General features: G+C 36.6%; 2 protein-coding genes across 5 annotated transcripts in view; one reads left to right on the top strand and one right to left on the bottom strand.

Moving 5' to 3' along the window:
* LOC125665629 (ceramide synthase 5-like) overlaps positions 1-10,435 on the top strand; it is a 38,083-nt gene extending 27,648 nt beyond the window's left edge. For 3 of the 4 annotated variants that reach the window (XM_048898372.2, XM_048898374.2, XM_048898371.2), the window contains one exon: positions 6,969-10,435. In XM_048898372.2, the coding sequence (XP_048754329.1) occupies positions 6,969-7,085 (117 nt within the window). In that variant the 3' untranslated portion in view covers positions 7,086-10,435. Of the gene's footprint in view, positions 1-764 lie in introns of all 4 variants that reach the window. The other variant, XM_048898373.2, reaches the window with a different exon arrangement.
* A 6,522-nt stretch (positions 10,436-16,957) lies between these two features.
* LOC125665628 (sorcin-like) lies at positions 16,958-25,304 on the bottom strand. Its single transcript, XM_048898370.2, has 9 exons — positions 24,775-25,304; positions 24,509-24,583; positions 24,129-24,204; positions 23,630-23,654; positions 22,420-22,441; positions 20,635-20,785; positions 20,225-20,362; positions 17,810-17,883; positions 16,958-17,299 (listed from the first exon to the last, which is right to left on the bottom strand). Exons 1-9 carry the CDS (start codon positions 24,982-24,984, stop codon positions 17,273-17,275), a joined length of 798 nt encoding a protein of 265 aa, XP_048754327.1. The 5' UTR covers positions 24,985-25,304; the 3' UTR covers positions 16,958-17,272.
* Positions 25,305-26,003: the final 699 nt, after the last annotated feature.

Here is a 26,003-nt window from a genome sequence, read left to right as displayed (position 1 = left end):
ATTTTGAATGTCACTTTTGCAGTTTACCATAAGAATGATATAAATAATATATAAAATATTTAGCTTGACTGCGCTGTGTTGGGTTGTAACGTAACTCGAGACGCCCTGTACATGTATATTTAGCTTGACTGCGCTGTGTTGGGTTGTAACGTAACTCGAGACGCCCTGTACATGTATATTTAGCTTGACTGCGCTGTGTTGGGTTGTAACGTAACTCGAGACGCCTTGTACATGTATATTTAGCTTGACTCCGCTGTGTTGGGTTGTAACGTAACTCGAGACGCCCTGTACATGTATATTTAAATGACTCCGCTGTGGTGGATTGTAACGTAACTAGGTATTAAACGTTGATGATCGCCTGGTACGGAGATTGTCAGTGAATAATGTTAACATCAACTTATGTGTGTTTACAGATTACTGAAGAGAGAAATAAATATATATCATATACAGTTTATTCACAGTACTGAAGTATTGGTAATTTAAATAAACACATAAAGAAGTCCAAAAATCTGGAACAGACTACTGATGACTGATGACCTTAGATAGACTAAGTATGTTTTGGATTCGGAAAACTTTTATATGCTCATCATATGCTTTTGATCAAAAGGACCCAACCCTTTAAGTACAAATGTTTAGCATGTGTAGGTGTTCACACATAAATATTCATAATTCACCTGTTGAATATATTTCATGTGTCGTGTGCGAGTTGCTTTCCTGCAGTAAATTTTCATTTCTTTATATGTATATATTTTATTTTGTTTTAGGGACAGGTATGTAAAAGAAATTAACGCGTTTTCTACCGCTTTCTCTCTCATGGCATTCGGTAGATTGTAGTAACAGCACTTTGTATATTCAGTTTGAATTGGCATTGATTTCTGAGTTCATTCACTCATATCAGTAAAAACATACAGGTAAAAATGCATAGAATAGCTTTTTAATAAACATTTTTTGTATCATGATTGAGGAAACGGTACTTTCATCTCATTCCTTATCGAGAAAATTCTTCATGCTAATTTAACGTTTCGTCTATCTGCACTACAAAATCCTATCATTTCACAGAAAACCAACTATAGTGTGTTGATAAGACTAAACTTGAACATCTAAAATATCACTCCCTTCCACATGAAAAGCAGTTGAATACAACAAAGCCGTGATACTGAGTAGAAGAAAACCAGTTAGTTATGTTCCCTCTGTATGTTAAATCCAAGGTTACACAGAAATGTGCCGCAGTGTGCCTGTTCTATTAGGATATTTAAAGGTAGCTGTTGTTCCTCAAAGAGTACCTGTTATAAAGGTAGCGGTTGTTTCTCAAAGAGTACCTGATAAATTGAGATGTTTAAAGGTAGCTGTTGTTCCTCAAAGAGTACCTGTTATAAAGGTAGATATTGTTCCTCAAGGAGTACCTGTTATAAAGGTAGATATTGTTCCTCAAAGAGTACCAGTTATAAAGGTAGCTGTTGTTCCTCAGAGAGTACCTGTTATAAAGGTAGATATTGTTCCTCAAAGAGTACCTGTTATAAAGGTAGCTGTTGTTCCTCAAATAGTACATGTTATAGATAGCTGTTGTTCCTCAAAGAGTACCTTTTATATTGAGATGTTTAAAGGTAGCTGTTGTTCCTCAGAGAGTACCTGTTATTGGTAGCTGTTGTTCCTCAGAGAGTACCTTTTATATTGAGATGTGTAAAGGTAGCTGTTGTTCCTTAGAGAGTACCTGTTATAAAGGTAGCTGTTGTTCCTCAAAGAGTACCTTTTATATTGAGATGTATAAAGGTAGCTGTTGTTCCTCAGTTCTATTCACCAATTATTTTCATGATTTTGCATTTGAGAGTTGAAATTGGATTATATAACGGTGCTGTGAGTATTCATGCAAGATAGATAAGTAGAAATTATTATAGAAATCAAGGTTTTCAATTCATTATAGATCGCTGCAATGTTTTAATTAATTTCTGGAATAAATATATTTTAAGATAAAAATTCCTTCTGTTTGGCTGTGAGTAAACGTGAAACATGTTACAGGATGTATATTGTACAGAATTTTGGAACTTGATACATTTAATGTTTTGGAACTTGATACATTTAATGTTTTGGAACTTGATACATTTAATGTTATGAAACTTGATACATTTAATGTTTTGGAACTTGATACATTTAATGTTATGAAACTTGATACATTTAATGTTTTGGAACTTGATACATTTAATGTTTTGGAACTTGATACATTTAATGTTATGAAACTTGATACATTTAATGTTTTGGAACTTGATACATTTAATGTTTTGGAACTTGATACATTTAATGTTATGGAAAGGTGAAGATCGTTTCTTTTATGAAGTTTAAATTTCTCCTTCAAATTCTTCAAATGACATGACCAGTTACACATACACACTCAAGTTCAAAATTGTCAAGTTCGTGCCGAGTGTAACTGAGAAAATCCGCAGGCTCATTCAAACAATGAAAAAGTGATGTTCATGCAGAGTCGTAGTTGAAGGGAAAAAAGGGGTTTTCGTTCTTCCTGGACACTATGGTGCTTTGTGCGATCTTAGAAATGTTTGTCGATTGCTAATTAGGGCTTATCGTATTTTATTGGTACTATTTCTTGATTAATTAATTGCTATACACCGAGTACTTAAGATGTCTGTAAATAATGTTATTAAAGTGCATTAGGTATTGTTCTTCCTGTAGGTTTTAAAATTTTACCATAAACTGGAGAGCTTCAAAGTCACGTGATTTATTGACTTGAGCATTCTTTGACATATCAAGATACATGATCTTATTGCTGCCGGGTGTTTGATGTTGCAGTGGAATATAATTATTTTCATGATCCTATATATACTTTTACTTTCATTGGGGGGGGGGGGGGGGGGGCACTGAAATCGGTCGACCTTGCATCAATGTATCAATATTTCTGTAACTTTTTATATTCTTCAATATCTAACCAGTTATTATGCTTTCATTTTCATTTGAATTAACATGCATGATAGAGAATGGCATACTATATTCTAAAATAGCTTTACGATTTCATGAATTGCGTGTACATGTATAATACGTAATCGTGAAAGGAAGACATGCATTATATGATTCTGTTGTAATGGTGGTTAACTTATCGGTAGGTTCGTAACAATCAGGTATGTATTACGGCAATAACGGAAATGGTAAAGCACATCACTCTGACTTTTCACATCTCTTTGCTGAAGACCTACAAGCAGAAAAAAAATGTTAGAATAGAAAAAAAAATCAAAAACAAAACAATATTGACAGCTATGCTAAAGTGCATTTGTTATACAGTAAAAACTGTTTAATCCGACACCCGTGCAAGCTGTTTCACTGAGATATCCAGCCTTCATTTTCATCCCATGCCCAATATAATACTTAAACCGACACAAAGTCTCCCCCCCCCCCCCCCCCCCCCCCCCCCCCCCCCAGTACCTGTCGGATGAAACAGATTTCACTGTACAATCGCTGTACAGAGTGTGGTATTCTTTTTATGTTTTATCACACAGAGGCAGAATATTGCGTTAAAGTAGTGATGAAGAATTTCAAAGTAGGTTGTTTTGATATGGATACAGCTAATGATTGGTACGAGTACTTTATCTAGCATCTTTACCTGTGTTTTTTCTAAGGAACGTTTAATGCAAAAGTAGTTCATCACGTGGTGTTTAGGAACAAGTCCCATCCCCGTCCAACCGACTGTTTTATAAAGATATGCAGACCTCTTCCCTCCCCCTTCCCCTCGTATGGCTTGTTTTTAGCTTGCAAATTTAAAAAAATAAACAAGATTGAAAGTTTGGCCAACCAGCTTCAGTAATGCTGATTTTAGTACATGGTTTGATATAGAATATAGGTGTACCTGTTTTATGAATTCCAAATGGAGTTCGTTGTAGAGGGTGTCCGGGTAGCGTAGTGGTTAACGCACTCGCTTCTCACCGCTGCGACCCAGGTTCAATCCTCAGGATGGACAGAGGTTGTATGTGACAGGGTATTACAAGTTCTCCGTTCGGACATGTGGGTTTCTTCCGGGTACTCTGGTTTCCTCCCACATCAGTGACCCCTTTGTGCCAAAAGAAGCATGAATTTTAAGTTGTAGAACTTGTCTGTAAATCGTCGTCAAACAAATAAAGTTTAAACCTAAGGTAAGTTATGAAAAATGCACTTAAAATGTCACCTGGGGAAGAGGTCTCTATGGTTACTCAGTTTGTTGTGTGGGGGCGGGGTCAATCATCAATCACTTCTGATCACAAGTTCAAAGGTCAAGAAATGAGAAGAGTATGAGCAACAAAAGTGCTGAATATTGTCAGAAGGATTTTCTTTTATCTGCATATTTGTTCTGCGGATTACTAAAGGTGCTTACTAGGAGGTTTTATTTAGTTTTAATCAGTGTGATATTTTTTGATGTGCAATAACATAACATCTTCTGTTGTCTAGAAAATCTTTTCTCTTATTAATTTTCTGAGAAAATCATGAAATTCAGATGAGCTTTTATTCTCATTTGAGGAAGTTACTGATTATAAACCTTGCCACAACACTTTGATACATATTCCTCTGGTTGTCTGTGCTTTTACTAGCAACTTTATGTTTGCACTTAGTAATTTATGTTGACATTTATTTTAACATGATTATAAGACATGTAAAATGTGATTATTAAGAGTTTTCCATGCAATATTTGAAAGTCATGTGACTCACCTTAGCCAAAATGCATTTCTGATCAAATTTTGCCCAGCATCTGTTTTGTTTGACTATTTTTTTTTAAAGGTGTATGTTTCTCAAGAACCACTGTCCCTAATTTAGTTTTGCTTAACACAAAGGACCATGACAAAGTCCAAGGGGAGATGATTGATAAATACAGTCAAACTTCGTTATCTCGAACTCGATGAAAAATACAAAACACTTCCAGATATCCAAGGATTAGAGATATTGAGGTTAAAATACTTAAAGAATAAGAGGTTTAGACGAGATATCCATGATATTGGTGTTCGAAGTTAAACTGTAGTGAAAATAGGTGGGTTGAGGTGTTTTTAAAAAGTCTCAATTAGACCAGAAAATCCAAACTTGCTACCCTTATTTGGTAGAGAGTCAATTAACTCGTGTCCGAGCTCTCACTGGGTCAGACCCGCGATATGAAAATAGGTTGTGACCAATCCTTTGTCAGGTGTCCTTGGACTGAAGGTCATGGGTCTCAGATGAGGCCGCAAATATTCAAGGTCACGGGTGAGACATTAAACATTGGGTCATTTCAATTTGAATACGTCCTTCTTTTCTGAGTCTTGTGGATGAGACTTTATAAACACGTCTTTTTGATTAGACCTAAAACACTTGAATGAGATCTTCAACACAAACTTTACATTGGATGGCTTGAGGAAATTTTAAAAAGAAAGGCTGAAGTATTGTGCAAACATACCAGTGTAACGTTGATTCATTTTAGCTCACCTGAGATTTATAAGCTCAAGAGAGATTTCCTAATTACTTATCATCCGGCGTCCGTCTGTCCGTAAACTTTACACATTTTCAACTTCTCCAGAACTATAGGGCGACTTTAAACCAAACAAGTGATAAAGCATCCGTGGGTAAATGGGATTCATAATTGTTTAAATCAAGGGGGTCACATCATTTTTGAAGGAGAGATAATTAATAAATAGTGTAAACTTGTGTAGATTTAAGTTCAGTCATGACCCCATAGGACTAGGGTTGGGGTCGTAATATGAGGTCAAAATTTGTCATTTGATTAAAGGGGGGAAAGATCTTTTAGAAATTCTTCTGAAGAACAGGATAGCGAACGTGACTCAGATGAGCATTGTTGCCCGTGCCCTGCCCTCCTATTTAGTCCCCTACTGACGAAGTCGAAGGGGACTTTAGGTTTGCGCTCCATCCGTTTGTCAGGCTGTCCGTCAGTCCAGTTTTCCGCAATTTTTTTCTCTGTTCTTGCAGATATTTATTTTATATTTGGTATGTTGCTTTGCCATAACAAGTTACAGATTAAGTTTGAATTTCATCTTGGTCCGTTGATTTTTCACTTAGTTATGGCCCTTGGACTTGAAAAATCGCATGAATTATCAGTTTTCCGGACTTTTTTTGGTTGTGCTTGCAGATATTCATTTGATATTTGGTACATTGCTTTGCCATAACAAGTTACAGATCAAGTTCGAATTTTGTCTTGATCCATTGCTTTTCCATTAAGTTATGGCCCTTGGACTTAGATAAATAGCATGAATTGTTAGTTTACATCCAAGTTTCTTATCTCTGTAGATAAGAATACTACACTCATTAAAACTTCTAGCATAGTAATACAACAATATAGCTAAATTATTCATGATCACCTACATGTCACAGTTTATTGACTTGGTTAAAGACCTAGACCTAATTATAAATTTGTCTTTTTTCCTGGTATAGTCTCTACTCGAATAGTAGTTGATTTCCAACCATTCCTATCCTGGTTCCCCAATTTTCCCTTTTACCATAACCTACGTAATGAACTTTGAATATTGTTGTGGTACAGTAATTTTTTCAACCGGTAGGGGACTATGTATTGTCATGCAATACTCTCAGAATGCTTGTTTTACGTGACCATTATTTGACCACGAAATTGGTCGTGTGAAAATAGGTGAAAGGAGGAAAATGCATTGAGCGGGTGAGCAATGTGGCCCACAGACAATTCTTCCATCAGTTATCAATCTGTCTGTCTTTTAGTTTATTGTTTATTATCACATGTACTACTTGTTTTTATATTTTAAAAAAAATGCTCTTTGAATATGTCTGCTTAGTTTTATTCATTACGCTTGTTTTAGATAATCCAGTACATGTATATGTATATTTTTAACTTCCGGACAGCGGACATGAAAGCGAGGCTGATTCTCGCAAATCTTAGCTGACCACTCCATTGAAATGGTTGAGATTATGGATTGACGTTCTTTGTAACATGATTTTATTTTTATTTATCTTTTTATTCAGATTTGCAAATTTTATTTATTTTTCAGGAAGTTACAGATATTCGTAGTTCCGATGAAGAAGAAGTCAGCGAAGAAGACACCACTCGTAATGGCTCTGGTGACCACAGTCTCACCAACCATGTTAATAACTCAATAACAAAATAAGCAATCTAGAAATCTAATTGTAACTTTTTACACCCAGTCACGTCATCAGGGAAGTCAAAACTAGCGATTTTTTTTTTTTTTTTTTTTTTTTTTTTTTTTTTTTTTTACATTTTTGTTTTATATTTTTACGCATTGTACTTCACCTCACATCCACCCTACATATCTTTTTTTTTTATTTCATCTGAACAGTTCCTCATTAAATTATTGTATCGTGGGGAGATGAGTCAGAGTTATCTCCCTTGCTTTTTGATATCCCCCCCACTGATATTCAACAAGATTGAGATTTTAGACTACATGTATATATGCCCTATGATTTGCAGCGAATTTTCTTACTCTTGAAAAACGCTTCGCTCCTGTTGAAGGTCAGCATTATATTTGATATACATGTGTATGAAATTTAGGAAATTTGATATCATGAATAGACTACAGAAGAACATGGATTATTATTCAGATACATGTATTTAAGTAGTGCTTGTGATATTTTTAAACACGTCAGCTGTATTTAATTGGGGTTAATTCAGATAGCAAATGGAAGTACTGTTACACGTACAGGTCGGACTATTCCTGCCAGTCCTAGAAGATGAGATTGTTATTATGATGTACAGGTATAAACCCAATCACAACTTGTCGGTCCATACCTGTCAGTCCAAGAAAATGATATTGTTATAATGGGCTGCCTACATACACATTACTTCTTGGGAGTGTGTTGGACGTGCATTACTGTTTAATCTAGAAATACACTCATCTTAAGAACGTATGACACAGTTCTGAAATATGTATGTTAAATACATGTATTTGGAAATTAGAAACTAAGAATATTTTATGTAGCGAAAAATTGCAATTTGGATCTATATATAATATTACCGAACAAAAAATTGAAACCTATCTGGGAACTGGAGCCATAGTTTATCTGAAACTGTGAGCTACTCGGAATAGGCAATAAATTTAGATGTGTGACTGATATTTGTGACGTACGTTCTTTCGAAATATGATTCTGTACATTTTCATATTCGTAATTTCATATTCGTAATTTCATGAGCACATATGAACGTAAAAGCAAATATTTTTGTAGTGTTTGATTGGTTAATACTGAGTGACATCGCAATTGTCTGTTCACAGTACAGGGTTTATGTGAGTCTGGTAAATGTCAATCATGTGTGGGTGGATATGATTGTGTGGAAAAGGTACAAGTGTAAGCTGTGATGGAAAAAAAAAGGTGTTATAATAATGAACAGTAATGGTCTTTCTTATTTTAGAAATGTACATAAATGAAAAAGGCGTTTTGTATTTTTTAAAATGATTTTTCGTTAAGCACAACCAGTCATGTGTAATTAAAGAAAATACTCTCTGACATTCTTTGATTTTGTGTTGGACACTAGCAGATCTAAAACAACAAACCCCCCCCCCCTCTTTTTTTTATTAGAAAATGTTACCAAATTTATCTCTGATTTTGAGGACTATTGAAGTTGTACCTGTTTTGAAAAGTACGTCACTGTGGGTTTAAAATCGTTTTAAAATTGCGTATAGGGTATTCATCACATAATTTGCATTTTCTTCATTTAAATTCAGTATAAAATGGTGGAAAAAATAATAATCTAAGAAAATGTAATACCTTCAAAATGGTGCAGGTTCAAGTTAAAAAAAATATATATCCTCTAATATATACTAGTATATATATCTATAAAGTACCGATATTGCAGTGAACTCTTAAATAAAGATAACTGCGCTAAATGAAAAAAATATTTAATATAAAGCACAGAAAAAATCACTATATTTGGATCCCACTTCCACCCCTATATTCACTCGATTTTCATATTAATAATCCTAACTTTTGTGGTTTTCCTAAAAAGAAATTTAAAGGGGAGGGGGTGAAATTGAATAAATTCTTTCTTTTAAAGAATATGACCGAGTTACAGGAACAATAATATTACAAATGTAGCACGTTCATCTTAACGTATACATATATATTTATCTGTGTATTGATAAGCGTGTATGGTAGCATAGGGACCAAATGGGAAGATTTTCATTGCAAGATTTTAAACACATTCTCAAAAGTTCCTCTTTACTGCTATGTTTATAATCAAGAACTCCATTTTATTGCATTAGATACAGTGTAGTTGTGAATTTAGAATAGTAGTTTTTGAAATTATTTTTGCATTGGTATACTTTGTTATGTTGATGAAAATGTGTTTGCTGAAAGTGTCATAAAACGGAAGTCTCAATAATATGTATCACGCACCCGAGTTTAATTTAACCTGCAGATTTGAACAAGGTTGGTGCAGGATGGAAGTATTTGCTCACAATTCTAAATTAGCTCTGTAAGATACAACAGACACTGAAATAATTGTATTTTGCCCACATGAGCTGTGAGCTTTTCTGATCACATTTTGTTTGTCGTTTGTTTGGAAACTTTAAGCACTTTTGACTTCTCGAGAAGCTTATTTCAGCCAAACTTGCCACAAAGTATACTTGGGTAAGGATGATTCAAATTTGTTCAAATGAAGTGCCACGTCCTAAATCAAGAATTCGTAACAATTTTGTGACATTGTTTTAAAATCTCAACGAGATTTCAAATAAAACTGAATACAGATCATCCTTGGGTGAAGGGCTTTCAAGTTTGTTCAAATGAAGGGTCATACTCTCTTCAAAAGGGAACAGAAGTTTTAAAAAATGCAGAAATAGAGTGGGGTTATTTGAAAATCTTCTCAAGAGCCACTGGGGCCAGAAAAGTTAAAACTAATTTGAATGCTTCCTAACATAGTGTAAATTCAAGTTTGATCAAATTGATTTCTTATCTTGTGACATTGTATCATGGTTATATCGTGACATTTTGGCGCTGGATTAGAGCCACAGTAGGGGAGGGGGGGGGGTCAACATTTTTCATGGAATAAAATTGCAAGAAATCTTTTAATCACAATAGCTGAACAACAGCAGAGCCAAGGTGAGCGGTGTGGCCTATGGGCCTCTTTTTTCGTAGACAAATACTGTACTCTTTAATTTACATGCGGATCATACAAACTGACCCTTTTTCTGTCTATCGAGAAATTCATATTTGTTCAAAATTAGGTTAGAGTAACTGAACCTATGAAGAGAACAGGTAAACCAAAGCTCATGGTTCCCCATATGAACAATTACCAGACCTTGTTGATATATATTTTCTGATCTTTAATCTCTAATAAAGGAAATAAATTGCTATATATTTCTAAGGATGAAAATGTGCTGAGTTTGTATTTAATTAATAAATTATTCATATATATAAGTGTATATTGTTTATCAATTTTATGGATGTTGTAGTATTTACATTAACATTGCTTGTAAATTTTTGTCAATAAATAATGCACAAATTGCAATCCGGTATGTTTTTAAAATCAAAAGTATATCGAGAACGTCCCAGTTGAGATTCGTCGTTCATGCAATTGGGTCATGGAACTTATGTTTTATACTTCAAGTTACATGTAATGTTACTATTTCGTAGATTGTAATGCTTTATTCAAGGCAGTGTATTGTTAAAACTATTGGTGGGTATTTCATGATGTTTTTAAAAAAGTAAGTGAATGCAATTGTTAGTAATGGATAACCCATAAATTTCTTAACGTGAAAGGGGGAGGGGGCGCAATAACAGACCTTGGCCGAAAAACCTACAAAAAATTGAGGGTGTCACTACATGTATATGCATAAACATGTAGGTTCCTTTTTACCATGGTTCGAATCCACTTTGCACAACACTTGTACAGTCTACTTTTAATTTAGCCTTTTCAAAACTTATATTTTGTATAAAAATATGTACATTTTCCTTCAACAATCTAGTTAAGATGCATGGTCATTCTTTAAAAAGCAATCGAGTGGAACTATATCTTTGTTCGGTTGAATGTATCTTGTTTAACGTCTCGAGAGAGAATTTTTCACTCATATGGAGACGTCACCAAGACCGATGAAGGGCTTCAAATTTAGACCTTTACTCGGCGCTTACGGCCATCGAGCAGTGAGGGTTCTTTAGCGTGTCACACCTACTTTGACACGGGACATCTGTTTTTAAGGTAATCTCCGAGGACCCGTGACATTCACACCTGATGCCGAGCGATTGGCAATGGAACTGTCACTTTCTGTTTTAACGACTTAGGTCTGTTGCGGCCGGGATTCAAACCCTGACCTTCCGTATGCCGGGGTTCGAATCCCAGCCGCGACAGACCTAAGTGGTTAAAATAGGTAGTGACAGACTGTTCGGAGGACAATAGGTATAAAAGCATGCTAAGTTCAGATAAGTTTTTTTAACCGTCGGAATACACAGCAGTAGCTACTCTCCCTCGGATTTCAATTTCCATAAATTTAGTATCGCGCATCAGTGACATATTTTACTGTTGCAAGAAAATAAAACCAAGTAATCAATTTTTCCCCAAAATGAATAAGATCGGATGCTTTGAAATATTTGGAAATGCATGCTATATGCACATCGTAGTAAGAGATCCATTAAAAGTTCCCTCCTACATCCACACAATAAAGTCATTGCGATGTGTGAAAAACAACTGCTTGCATTTCTTTGGCTTTAAATGAATTATGGATGAGCTTTTTGTAAAGACCTAAACCAAATCCGACTCAATATCATTTTTATCGGCTGCAGGAGCGGCCAATCTATTGTTGGTTGTGTTGAAAAGTGCGCATGGGGAAATGAGATAATTTTTCATTGTTTCGTTAGAATAATATGATTATGTATATTTTGGTTGTTGCTTTGTTGCCATGTGTACAATATAGCCAGTCCAGCAAATAATTTTGACACTCAAAGTCTATAATATTCATGTTTCTCTCATTTGCATACCATCATGATGGTAAATCAACATTTTTACATGAAGAAATCAATTTGGCTTCTTCAATGCAAATTGTCCGATAAGCATGGGCGGATTTAGGATATCAATTTAGAGGGGCGTGGGGGATATCTTGGAGATGAAAGGTTTGTTCGTCACTTTTAGGTCCCCGGTTCGTCCTGATTGGGGGGCTTCATCGGGCTCACAGCAGGTGTGACCGGTCGACAGGGATGCTTACTCCTCCTAGGCACCTGATCCCACCTCTGGTGTGACAAAGGGTCTGTGTTTGCCCAACTATCTATTTTGTATTGCTTATAGGAGTTATGAGATTGATCACTGTTCGTTATATTCACCTTTCATGTAAGTCCATAACGCTCAGTGTTTAATGAAATCTGGTATAAAACTAATTTTTAAGTACACAGCTGAAAGCTCAAATGGGCTTTTCTGATCACCCGTCTTCCGTCTGTTTGTAAACTTCACATTTTTTACTTCTCCAGAAACACTAGACCAATTTCAACCAAACTTGGCAAAACGCATCTTTGGGTGAAGGGGATTCAGGTTTATTCAAATGAAAGGCAACGCCCTTCTCCAAGTAGAGATAATAGTGAAAATACACCAGCGAATTTTAAAAATCTTCTGATGAACCAGTGGACCAACATCAACCAAACTTTGCACAAAGCGCTCATAGGTGGAGGGGATTCAAGTTGGTTCAAATGAAGAACCACGCTCTTCTCCAATGGGAGATAATAACGAAATGAAAAATCCATTTACAACTTTTAAAAAGCTTCTCCAGAACCATTGGGCCAATTTCAATCAAACTTAGCACAAATCATCCGTTGGTATAGGAAATTTAGTGTTCAAAAGAAGGAGCCCCCTCAAGGGGAAATAATTACGAAATAATGAAAAAAAAATTTTTACCTAAGTAAACTGTGTAAAGGTTGAAATTGGTCTAATGGTTTTGGAGAACATTTTTTTGAGTCGTCAAAGTATTTTCCCTATTTCGTAATTATCTCCCATTGGAGAGGGACTTGGACCTTGATTTAAACAAACTTGATTTCATTTCACCCAAGGGTATGCTTTGTCAAATTTGGTCCAGTGGTTTTGGAGAAATTTTTTTTAAAGTCACACAGTTTATTTAGGTAAAAAAAAATGTTTAAATTAAAGGCCACGCCTCTGTCCTAAGGGAGATAATAGGGAAGAAACATTGACAACTTTTAGAAATCTAACTTGGCACACAGTATTCATCTGGTAAAGGATGCACATGTAATATGGCCCTGATAGATGCTACGGTACTCAAGTCGTATTTATCTTTACTTCTGATCAATGAAAGCTTTGAAGATTTAAACATCAATGATTACATCATTCTCTCACCAGAGGGCGCGCTACGCAAGCTTCACTTTCACCTCTGTTATCGTCTGATAAATAGTTCGGCTAACCACATGATTTCGCACGGACAAAATAGCGTCTTTGATTCCAGCAGAAAGACACGTTTCTGTTCTTTGTGTAATGTCAGATTTTTATCATTATAATCTCGCTAGTTTTTCTAATGTACTTTTATGTAGAGTCCATAGTTACGAAGTGAAAGTGAAATTAATACATTTGACAAGACAAAATAGTTCCATAAATATGGAGGTTACACTAACGTAATACAGCGTTACGATACCTACCAATGTGTTTTTAACTCATAAATTTATGTTTTATTTATTAAAATTCTTACAAAATTCTTGTAAATCAGACGATAACAGAGGTGTTGTGGAGCGTAGCGTAGCGTAACGTCCTCTGGTGAGAGATTGTGATTACATTGGCTTTGCGAAAAGGTTTTAGCTCACCTGAGCTGAAAGCTCAAGTGAGCTTTTCTGATCGTCTGTTGTCCGTCTGTCTGTAAACGTTTTACATTTTCGACTTCTTCTCCTGAATTTCAACCAAACTTGACCAAAAGCATCCTTGGGTGAAGGGCTTTCAAGTTTGTTCAAATAAAGGGCCATGTCCCTTTCAAAGGGGAGATAATAGCAAAAATAGGGTGTAGTCATTTTAAAATCTTCTCAAGAACCACTGGGCCAGAAAAGCTGAAATATACATGAAAGCTTCCTGACATAGTGCAGATTCAAGTTTCTTCAAATCATGGCCTCCGAGGGTTGGATGGGGCCACAATAGGGGATCAAAGTTTTACATACACAAATAAATAGGAAAAATCTTTAAAACTCTTCTTCTCAAGAACCACCGAGCCAGAAAAACTGATATTTACATGAAAGCTTCCTGACATAGTGCAGAATGACGTTTGTTAATATCATGGTCCCCGGGGGTAGGATGGGCCACAAGGGGGATCAAAGTTTTGCATACAAATGTATTGGGAAAATCTTCAAATTATGGCCCCCGAGGTTAGAATGGGGCCTCAATAGGGGATCAAAGTTTTACAAATATATAGGGAAAATCATTAAAAATCTTCTGATGAAAAATCACTGGGCCAGAAATGTTTACATTCACATGAAAGCTTCCTGACATAGTCCACACTCCCATTTTGAAAAAAATCATGGCCCCCGGGTGTAGGTTGGGGCCACAATAGAGAAAAAAGTTTTACATGCGAATAGGAATTTTTTTTTAATATGAGCCAAGGTGACTCAGGTGAGCGATGTGGCCCATGAGCCTCTTGTTCATATAGAAACCAGTGTGATTAAAACCAGACCTCCAATGTCGCTCCCCGTTTTATGAATGTCCGCACGTTGAAGAATATTTTCCTGCTGACAAAGCCTTAACAACATTGTCTTTGTAAAGCTCGTTATTACAACTGTATTTTAAACAAAATTGACATTACTTCCACATTTAGAAATCGTACTTATACTCCAACTGCCCTTTTAAAAGATGAAATTCTTCAAATTCATGCTTCAGGTTTACACATTTGATACCCCATTCAATAGGATGGATGAAAGGTGAGGATAACAAACAGTGATTAATCTCATATTTCCTATAAGAAATAAAGAACAGAGAGTTGGTCAAAGACGGACCCCTGGGCACACCAGAGGTGGGATCAGGTGTCCAGGAGGAGCAAGCATTCCCTGTCGACCGGTCAAACCCGCCGTGAGCCCTACATCCCGATTAGGCAAACGGAGCCATCCGCAGCCAAAATCAGTGCGTCAAGAACAATCGGCACGAAACGCGCCAGACAGCACCCGACCCAATGACAGGCTGCACCGGCAAACCAGATCGCCATAACGACCATAGAATTTGCGAAATGCCGATCCCAAACGAGAATGTCGAAACCACCTCACCACCAACCTGCCCGCCAGCAGCCTGCCCCGACTCTAAAACCGACCACACGCAAAACAAGCCCCCGCGCATTGAACCAGTTGAGAGACACAAACACCACATGCAGCCGACAACGGAACACCGCTACACAAACATGGGAAGCCGACGATGGAGAAGCCGAAACTATCCCGCCTGCCACATAGTCGAGCCGCCAGCTTGCAATCAGTATCTACCTTCAATAAAACATCCAAATACGAAGCAGAAGTGGACGACTCCGTGGTGTCTTTCATGCCGAGCCCACAGGGACGTACCGAATCGACACATGAACGAAAGCTACTACCGCCAATAGACAAAACGTCGTTGATATATCTAAATGTCGAACCGAAGGCCACAGCAAGAGACCCTCTCCTCCCACGCAGAAGTCCCTGAGCAAAATATGCTCTACAGGAACACAAAAACAGGTCAGCCAACAAAGGAGCACAATCCGTGCCCATGGGAAAGGTGAACGTATCGAACAGTGATCAATCTTAAAACTACTGTCAGGAATACAAAATATAGAGTGGGACAAAACACGGACCCCTGGATGTACCAGAGGTGGAATCGGGTGCATAGAAGGAGTAAACATCCCCTGTCGACCGTTCACACCCGCCACGAGCCCTATATCTTGATCAGGTAAACGGAGTGATCCCTAGGCAAAGTCAGTGTGCCAAGGACAGTTTAACAATCGGTATCATTATAACGACCATAGAATTTGCGAAATGCTGACTTTAAACGAGACTATTGAAACCTCTGTGACACCCAACTTGTTTGTCAGTAACCTGCCTCGATTTAAAAACTGATCATACGCAGAACAGGCTCTTGAGAGATATACATGTAAACATTAGATGCAGGTGGTAATGGAATATTGCTACATAAATATGGGAATGGTCTGCCTGTACACCGGTCACTTCTCTCACATCACCAGCATCATAGTGTTTTACATCTCTGTCAACCCCTTTGTTTACATTGTTACCGGATTCTGTCCTCCTTGAAATCATGAACTCATAGCTTGTAGAAAACGATATTTTGAGACGCCTAGACAAATGACCGAATTAAAGGGAGTGAAATTTTCCTTTGCTTCGAGGAACATACTGGGGAATCATTTTAATTCGTGGGGGCCAATGTTCATGGGTAAGCAAAATTTTGCTGGTTCGTGGGGACGTAATTTCGTGCGTAAGCGATACGATGTCACTAGGGGAGATAACTCTACTTGGTTTAAAAAAATGTTCGAGGACACGTAATTGCACGTTCAAGTTCATCGATTCTTTCCATTTTCTACATATCTGTTGACAAATCTTTTGTTAACTCTTTCAGTGCCCCGACTCTCAGTTTCTTCAAATTTGTAACCAATGTAAATGTAAACAAGACGTTGTTGTCACCCGACGTGTCGATGGCGCATGTGCGGAAATTTTAGATAACAAGGAACTAAAAGTTTTATTACTCGATATAATATGATGTTGAATTGCTTGAATCATACCGTAGTGTTATTTGTTTTTACGGTTCACCAATTATCACGGACTGAACAAGCTCAACAGCTGCTCAAGATATCATGCAAATTGATCTACGTGTGTAGTTGTATTGTACAGAACTTAATAGAGAATGTGTGTGTATTTCCGAGTCTATTGTTATCATAATCTATTGCAAACCCAGCTAAAATTAAACACTTGATTTTAAATTTGATGAAGAAACTTCAAAACAAGAATATAGTGTGTATTTCTGACGTAGACTGTATATTGAATACATATTAACTTTAGACGACACGGGTCCTTAACTATCGAAGTAATGACAGCCCATCGTTATGTAGTTTATTCTGTACAACACATGATAGACAGATGGAGTGGAAAAATCACATATTAACCTAAACACACACAAAATAAAGCGCTTCAAATCACCAACAATATCTTGATATATATATATATATGTGTGTGTGTGTGTGTGTGTGTGTGTGTGTGTGTGTGTGTGTGTGTCACTTTGGTAAGTCAAATATAGAAGACGTCCGCAGACAATTTACTTCACATGCAATGTAAATCCGCAATACAGTGATGACGTTTTTCCCTGGGGCGGGATACATAAGTACAATGAACATTCAGTTTCTTTATGTCACTCTTAGATACACATCACGCACTGTAGGAACTGGAAAAGGAAAAAAAAGAGAATAATTCGCGAGGTTTTCCCCCAGTAATTTAAAAACAACTTGTCAAAGTTCTATATGTGTAATTTCATGATGTGATTTCATATGTCATACCATTAACAAAACCATATGTTTGAAAATGGATCCATTAAAATGTTTTAGTATCTAGAATGTGAGCGATTACAAACTGAGTATACATGTATCAAATATGGAAGACTGTAGTAAAGTAAGAAAAACATTTCCCACTATCAATACTGTACATGTATATTGTTTACGATATCCATGTTCAGTTACAGATGTAAATAGGATTCCTGATAAGCAAGTTTTACTTTACTTTATATAAAAATACAAAAAATAAAATAAATGAAAGTAAAAAATGAATTTAAAGAATATAAAAATTGGATCATTATTTTCATTCTGAAACAATTTTTAGACACATGGTGGTTTGAAATTCTCCCTTTCTTTCATATTATTGACCGAGAAATTCTAGTCCTTGTTTAACGTTTTCTTACGTCATCATATCCAAATGCGCAGCTTCCTGCTTCACGTCCGCCATTGACCATAGCATCCCGCTTCCTGAAATCATCTGGAAATAAATAATTATAATACAGTACGGTTTCAGTGCCCGCGATGTTTTACCCCTTTACACTCAAGTTAAATCTGGGGAAATTAAGGTCACGTCTCCATATTATTCTCTTTAGAGATGTGGACAGACATAGCTTCACAACCCTTCCTGCTACGATTGTGGAAAACGTGTAAATGCCAGAACCTGTGACGGTTTACGCTTCGGCCGACATTTCGATTCAAATTAATACGACAAGATTTACGCAACAGACAAATTGAAACTTATTTTTACAACTTTAACATTTACTTTAATGAATGCATCTGTCATAACGAAATCAACATTTACTCGTTGTTAATGCATTTTCACATTTTCTCTGTCTACAGACATACATGTATTTGAGTTGAAACGTTGGTCGAAGCGTAAACCGTCAGCGGTTCCGGCATTTACACATTTTCCAGAATCAGAACATGAGGGTTTGCGAAGAGGACGCCGTGTTATGCTTCTGTTGTCGGCTATGTTTACCCACTTCTGTAGAGAGGATGTCTCCCTGTTACATGTGTGCATTGAATGTAGGGGATTTTACACGAAATCTGTGATCAAATGATTTAAGAATTGGGTGATACATCTGTTGTTAAATGTTCATGGGTGAGTGGCTATCGGAGTTTCTCTTTCTGTAACACCTCAAGTCCCGTGGGATTACGAGTTAGAATAAGTCCTTAGTACCCCTTGCTTTTTGTAAGAGGCGACTAAATGGGTTTGGTACCACGGGTGAGACCATAGAAACTGAGGTCCCGTGTCACAACAAATATCTGTCTCTGCTCAAAAGCTGTAGGCGCCGAACATAGGCCTAAAAAGTTATATTCTTACGTGAAAAACGAGAGGTGTGGTAGCACTGGAATATTCCCACTTCGTGACGGCGGTATTCGTCATTCATCACCAAAAGAAAAAGCAGATATACTGAAGAATCAAATCGCATCACTATACACCACTGAAGACAAGAACCATGTTCCAGAACTTGGCAAGTCACCATACACCTCAACTGCAGATATCACAGATACAGAAAATGGAATGCAAAAGCTGTTGGAGGTTAAATCCCAACAAAGCTAGTGGACCAGACCAAATATCATCTCGGTCCCTGAAGTCCATGTCAACACCAATAACTCTAGCACTGTCCATCATCTTTCAGGTCTCAATAAATCAAGGTAAAGTGACAGATGACTGGAGATCATCTTTCAGGCCTCAATAAATCAAGGCAAAGTGCCAGATGACTGGCGATCAGCGTTTGTCACCCCCGCTGTTCAAGAACGGAAACAGAGCAAACCCTTCTACTTACCATCCAGTGTCGCTAACCTCAGTCTGTTGCAAATTATTTGAGCACATTATACACAGTCAACTCATCAACCACCTAGAGAGGCATAACATCGTAGCAGACGACATGGATTCAGGAAACGACGTTCCTGCGAGAGCCAGCTCATCAACACAGTACATGACCTCGTTAAGGGACTCGACTCCAGAAAACAAATCGATGCCATCCTACTGGACTTAAGTAAAGCCTTTGATAAAGTACCCCAACACAGATTGGCTCCACTATGGTGTGCATTGAAAAACATTGGAATGGATAAGAAGCTTCCCAGCTGAAAGAACACAACAAGTCGTCGTTGATGGAGAAATATCACAACCAGCCAATGTTACATCAGGAGTACCCCTTGGCAGTGTCCTTGGACCCCTATTGTTCCTAGCATACATTACCGATCTACCATCCAAAGTCACTTCAACATCTAGACTATTTGCGGATGATTGTATGCTATACCGTACCATCGGCATAGAGGCAGACACAAGATCACTGCAAGAAGACCTGAACATGTTACATGAATGAGAGAAGGACTGGGTGGTGAATTTCAACCCAGACAGGCGTGAGGTCATCCGGATAACAAACAAACGACGGATTGTACCTGGGCATTATATGATTCATGGTCACATACTACAAGAAACAGACGGAGCAAAATACCTTGGTGTAACAGTTGACAGCAAGCTACCATGGGGTCCACCTATTAACAGTATGACTAAGAAGGCAAATAACACCACATCTTTCCTTAGCAGGAACATTGCAAGCTGCCCAAGGAAAATCAAGGAGCTGAGGTATAAAAGCCTTGTTCGACCCCAAATGGAATATGCTGCTACAGTGTGGGACAACTCAAATATTTCTTCTTTTCGTACCATGTAGTTGATCTGGAACCACCCCGACCCCCGTCTTTTTCAGGTTAAATAGATACAATATTGAGTCGCATACCACCCTTTGAAAATTGTCCGGATCCGCCCCTGAAGACTGAAATGTATTTTTTTTATTATAATTTCACTGTACCTGTGTATGCCCTTAGTCTGACGCTAAGTGTTACAAAGTCATCGAAGGCGCATAAACAAGCGTTGGTATGTCCACGGGGGAGAACTCTTGAATATCGCTTCAGAATAGTTTCTGTGGCCTTTGGTGATATTCTGTAACCTTAAATTGATATTAGATATGAAACACACAATCAAAAAAGTTCTTTTCTGACACGTTTCCGACGTTGTTTTCTTTTAACAGAAATTGCGGTTCTTCGTTATTTTGATCAAATCAAAAATAACAACTGAGTTGCATTGGAAGTTTTGTACAAAATACACTTAATCTGGAAATAAAAAACCACAATTGTCGATTATAGCCCTTTGTTTAACCGTTGTTATAATGGACTGGCAGCCTACATGAGAATCAGTGAATTAAATCTGATTTATACATACCATACAGATTGGTGATGACGTTGACGAGTTCGTTAGCTTCCACATATCCAGACCTGTCACTGTCGTACTGAGAGAACACTTTGTGCCAAGAAATGAGACACTGCTGGAGCTCCATAAACTCATTCCACTGCATGAACCCGTCATGGGAGCGCTTGTATCCGAGTTAAGATCAAAGAGATTCATAATGGAGGTGTTCATTTGTATGTATAGTGCACGGTGGAGAAGCCAGAGGGGTGATTTGGGATTTGGACACTCCCCTCTATTCAGAACACTGTGCTTGAATATATGTAGGTACATGTAAAATAACACATTTTGAAGGTAGAACACCCCTCCTCCTTTGAAAACCAAATTGAATGGTAGAAACCTCCCCCCCCCCCCCCCTCCTCTTAAAAAAATCCTGGATCCGCCCCTTTTACATGGTTCATAACCATTTTCAAGTTCAAATTGGGTAGTGAAGCAGCACAGGCCATGTGAGTAGGAGAAAAATTCAAATCTTACGGGAGAAGAATATCACACGGTGCAAACAATCTCCATTACATCCATTTGTATAGTGTAAAACGTTGATTACCATTAAATAATTAAATATTATTTAAACTATGCTGGGAGACGGACGAGTTTGGATTTCTAGCTTATGTGTCAAATGGTCAGAAGACAAGGGATTGGATGATATCACAGGGCTAAGCCTGTTTTGGGTCCGAACTCTGTGATACCATAAATATCTGTATTTATGATATCACAGAGTTCGGGCCCAAAACGGGCTTAGCCCCTGTGGATGATATCTGTACGTAATTGACCATGATATTTATTAATAAGAAATAAATGACCGCGTTTTCATTGACGAGGTCGAAAAATGCTGTTTTGAAATATAAAAGGCGTTAGCCTCTGCTTTTATATTTAAAACATTTCAAGATTAAGAATGTTATCCTGCAACAGACAACGAAAACAAGAATTCTACGATGGCTTAGAAATATACAGCCGATCACTTTCCTATACGAATACGATTTAAGTCTTTGTGACATCATGGCAGTTTCCGAAACGGACTAGGCTTACATTGTTTTGTTGACGAAAAAGGTGAAATGGTAGGGGTATTTTAGATTTAATTTGAAAGATATTTTAGATTTAATTTAATGTTAACGGATTATATCGACTGCTTTCAGTGGCGGATTTAAGGGGGGTGGAGCCCCCCGCCGGTAAAATTTTCTAACTTAAGGTAAATCGTGGTATCTTGTTTAGAAAAATGTACTAAACAATGTAAGAAGCAATAATTTCTTCCACTCCCGGAGATATAAATGTCAAAATCTATTGATTTCTTGAATTACTTTATTGGGAGATCTTAGTTTTTTCCAAAAACTCTTACAGTTTGCGTCATTTTATTAATTTCACCTCATAAAAAATGATAGAAAATAGTACAAATGACTAGATAGGAGAAATATTTCAAGCCCTATAAAATCTGTAAAATCCAGGAGCTTCCGGGGGCTTCGCCCCCTGGGTCCTCACCAGGGCTTCCACCACAGACCACCTGCCTCATAAAGTGGCGCCCCGTACCCACATTTCCTGGATCCGCCCCTGGCTTTGAATACACATTAACATTCCAAGAAATGTGTTTGTGTGGTTGGTTTGGTTGGGTTTTTTTGGGGGGGTTTCCTATTTTTTTTTTTTTTTTTTTTTGTTTTTTTTTTTTTTTGTTTTTTTTTTGTTTTTTTTTTGTTTAGCTTGCCTTTTACGTCCGCTGGAGAATTTTTCGTGAGCAATAAAAATTTCTTGCAAAACAGCGAAAAAGGATACATCCAGCATGGCGATCATTACGCTAGAAAATAGAAAAAAAAAATCAAATTCTATTTTAAGAAGGAAAAATATTAGAAGGCAATAAAGAACTTATATAGATAAGGTTTTATCACTCTGAAGCTCCGCTATGTCCTTGTTAATGAATTAACGTTGGTGTGTTGAACAATCGGCATATTATACATGTAAGAATGATGGAAAAACTGCATTAGTAAATTCAGTCATGAAACTTTATCTCCGTGGCTGTTAATCCTTATATCTTATTAGCTCTCACTTTTATGACATATGATAATGTTCAATTTACTTCATTTTTACATGCGAAGTTGCAACATTCTAATAGTTGTATTAAAGTGCACGTAAGATATATTGCCCATCAGCACACATACTTTTATAGGGGTATTGAATGGTTAAAATGTATGACGATATGAACCCATGTAGTCATTCAGCCAACCAGGGCTGATTCCGGAACATTCTGAGGTTTGCCAATGTAGTACATATATATGTAGTAGAGAGGGAGGAACAACACCCCCTCCCCCATCTCCCTGATGAATTGAAATCCATGTAGTGAAGGACGAACCCCCACCCCCCACCCCCCACCGATTTAAGATTTTGAAGTTTTTGGGTCAACATGTTTTGTTGGGTTAGGTTTTGTTTTATTTTGCTTTTCAAGACTTTTACACGATCGTTCTTCGGCAGAACCCCTCTCTTCCTTGAAAAATGACGTAACTTTTCTGACACTTGTAGACTAAAGTGAATGTTTGTTCTGCGTATAGAAAATATGTATATTTTTAGAGTAACATTAACTTTCGTACGTACGATTATAGAAATGCTTTTTCATGTAAACCCCTGGTTAACATGATACTGCCTGCATATAGGCATGGACATGTACAGTGTACAGGTCAAGGAGCAAATTGATTATTCAATTAAATTCAAAGAGAATTTTTCCAACCAATAGTTATACCAAAAGTAAAACACACCCATGAACTATCAATCAAAAGGAAACCTTGAGCAATACATACATGTAAAAAAAAAATGCACTAGGCAGTAAACAAAAAATAATCAAAATAATTTTAAATTTGAAAAAGATCAATTTGCATATATAATCTGCTTTAATTTTTGAGCTACAACAGAGCGTTTTTAGAGTCTGAATATATGTGCATACATGTATATGAATATAGAATTTACTGAAGTTTGGATAAATACTCTCTCTTACCTGCACAATTCTCTACTCCAATTAACTGTAAGGAAACAAGTAAACGCAGGTTAAAATGAACCAAAAAATAATCAAAAATAAAATGAATTTAGAAGTAGACATTAAATAAATGATTTGACATCAAAATATTTTGATTTATTGAATAATCAAATTGAAATCATTATATCTACATATTTTTAAAACATTAAAATATTCGAAGTCATTTAATGATTGTCGTTAATATTTGCAAAGAAACACTCATTATTCAATGTAGGTAAATTGACTTTTCTGATTTCCATCTACATGTAGTCATGTATACATCGTTTATTATGCTGTATTTCAAGTTCTCTCATTCATTCGGAAGTGCACATCATTTGTTTTCTTTAATTTTTTTATTATGATTTACCATGCCCGAGACTGAAGTTTCAGTTATATAGTGAAAATATAGATAATTGACAAAAATGACCCAATATAAATGACAAACTGAATTACGTGAAGGCATGGCAATTTAAACACTTACTTCCAAAGTAGTTTCTGATTGTCTGACAGTTATTCATGATATTGCACAGATCTTCTGCTTGGATAGCTTGTGATTGCTATAATGAATACTTATACTATTACATATTTATAATTAATATTAGATATATATCATAATATATATTCATTTTGTTGCATTTAAAATGTACAGTTACTAGATTTATGTGTTATAGAATGCTCATCGTGTATTACATAAAGCTTTTTAAAGAATCAATATTAACTTTTAGAAATCAGCGATATGTATTTCTTCTGAGCAAATAAATAGTCTTATATTTCTTTATCAGTTTGACATTTCTTTTAATGAAATTGATATATTTCTTTTATATCAGCTTAATATTTCTACATGAACTTGACAACTCCTACCACATTTGCTGGATTTTTCATCATTTCGTTGTTAAACTGGTGCCATAGATCGTCTTGGGAATTGAATTGGAAAGCCTGCAAAAACAATTATGTTATAATGAATCATCTTGCTGATCGAAAATGATTGTGAATATATTTAAACTGAATAAACTTAAATAATATATAAAACACATGCATACAGTAATTACATAAAAAGTTTTAGGATATTCCGAATAGCTACGTACAAATAACAGGTGCGCGCCTTTAGATCCGCACCGTACACTCACCTGCCATGCGTTAACGGAAAAGACATTTTGCTGGAAATAAGAACCGTAACTTCCGTACTGTTGGCTTGGCTGTTGGTATTGTTGATACTGAGGCTGTTGATACGGCTGGTACCCGCCCTGTTGTTGATACCCACCCTGTTGTTGATATCCCCCGTATTGTTGTTGTTGACCGTAAGGTTGCTGCTGGTATCCTTGTTGGTAATACGCCATGATTTCTGTACTGTGTGTTTAAATCAGTAGAAGCTCCCCTGCGCAGTTTCGCTTAACTTGCACAATTCTAGTATTTGGCAATCCTGTGACGGTATGACTTTATCGGTGACCGTTCTTTAATTAGTTGCTAGGGAAGCTCAGCGAGCGGCCATGTAGTTTGTTTTGATATATAGAGTTATTTCCCGTTTTTGTTTACTTCCGGATGAAATTGGTGTGGATCTAAGGTTGCACACCGGTATTGAATCTATGAGATAGCGCTTAGCACTGTGCGCTATTTGAGATATCTGTATTTTAATCAGATTATAAATAATTTAAAAAAAACAAAACGTTTCTACGGTAACGTTGAGTAAAAGATAACAATAGAAATAATAAAAATTTAATTAATGATTAAAACTTAAAATTGCAAATTTTTATTCACAATTACAACGTCTTCTTGCATAAAAGAAGAAGAAAATTAATTTAGCAAAATACACGTTTGTTTACGTTACACCAGAAGAGGGGTTTGACATGTGTCTCCCGATCTCCAGCTTTCCCTGTTCAGTACTTTTATTGAAGAAAAAATATTAATTTAAATTCCTTTTGACTGCCTCATGCAATGTAAATAATATTATTACGGTCTTATAGATGAAATATGATTAATTTAGTGCATGTATGAATATAGTATCCTCATTGTAAATTGTCTATCAAGATTATGTTGTAGTATACATACATACAGTGTATCTGGTTTTATATATATATATTTGTATATATATATATATATATATAAAGCACAGAAATAACAATGAACTCTTAAATGAACATAACTGTCCTAAGTGAAGAAATATTTAATATAACGCACAGAAAATTTCACTTTATTTGGATACCCACTTCCGCCCCTACCCGGGGTTGAACTCACGACCTCCGGAACCAAAATCTCCTAGCAACGTGTAACCAACGCGCTAGACCGCTCGACCATCTAGGCAAGACCATGCTAGGAGATTTGGTTCCGCAGGTCGTGAGTTCAACCCCGGGTAGGGGCG

This window comes from Ostrea edulis, chromosome 10, assembly GCF_947568905.1.
Source record: "Ostrea edulis chromosome 10, xbOstEdul1.1, whole genome shotgun sequence".
Lineage (NCBI taxonomy): Eukaryota > Metazoa > Mollusca > Bivalvia > Ostreida > Ostreidae > Ostrea > Ostrea edulis.
Note: the sequence above shows the minus strand (reverse complement) of the source record. Positions and strands in the feature narration are given on the sequence as shown.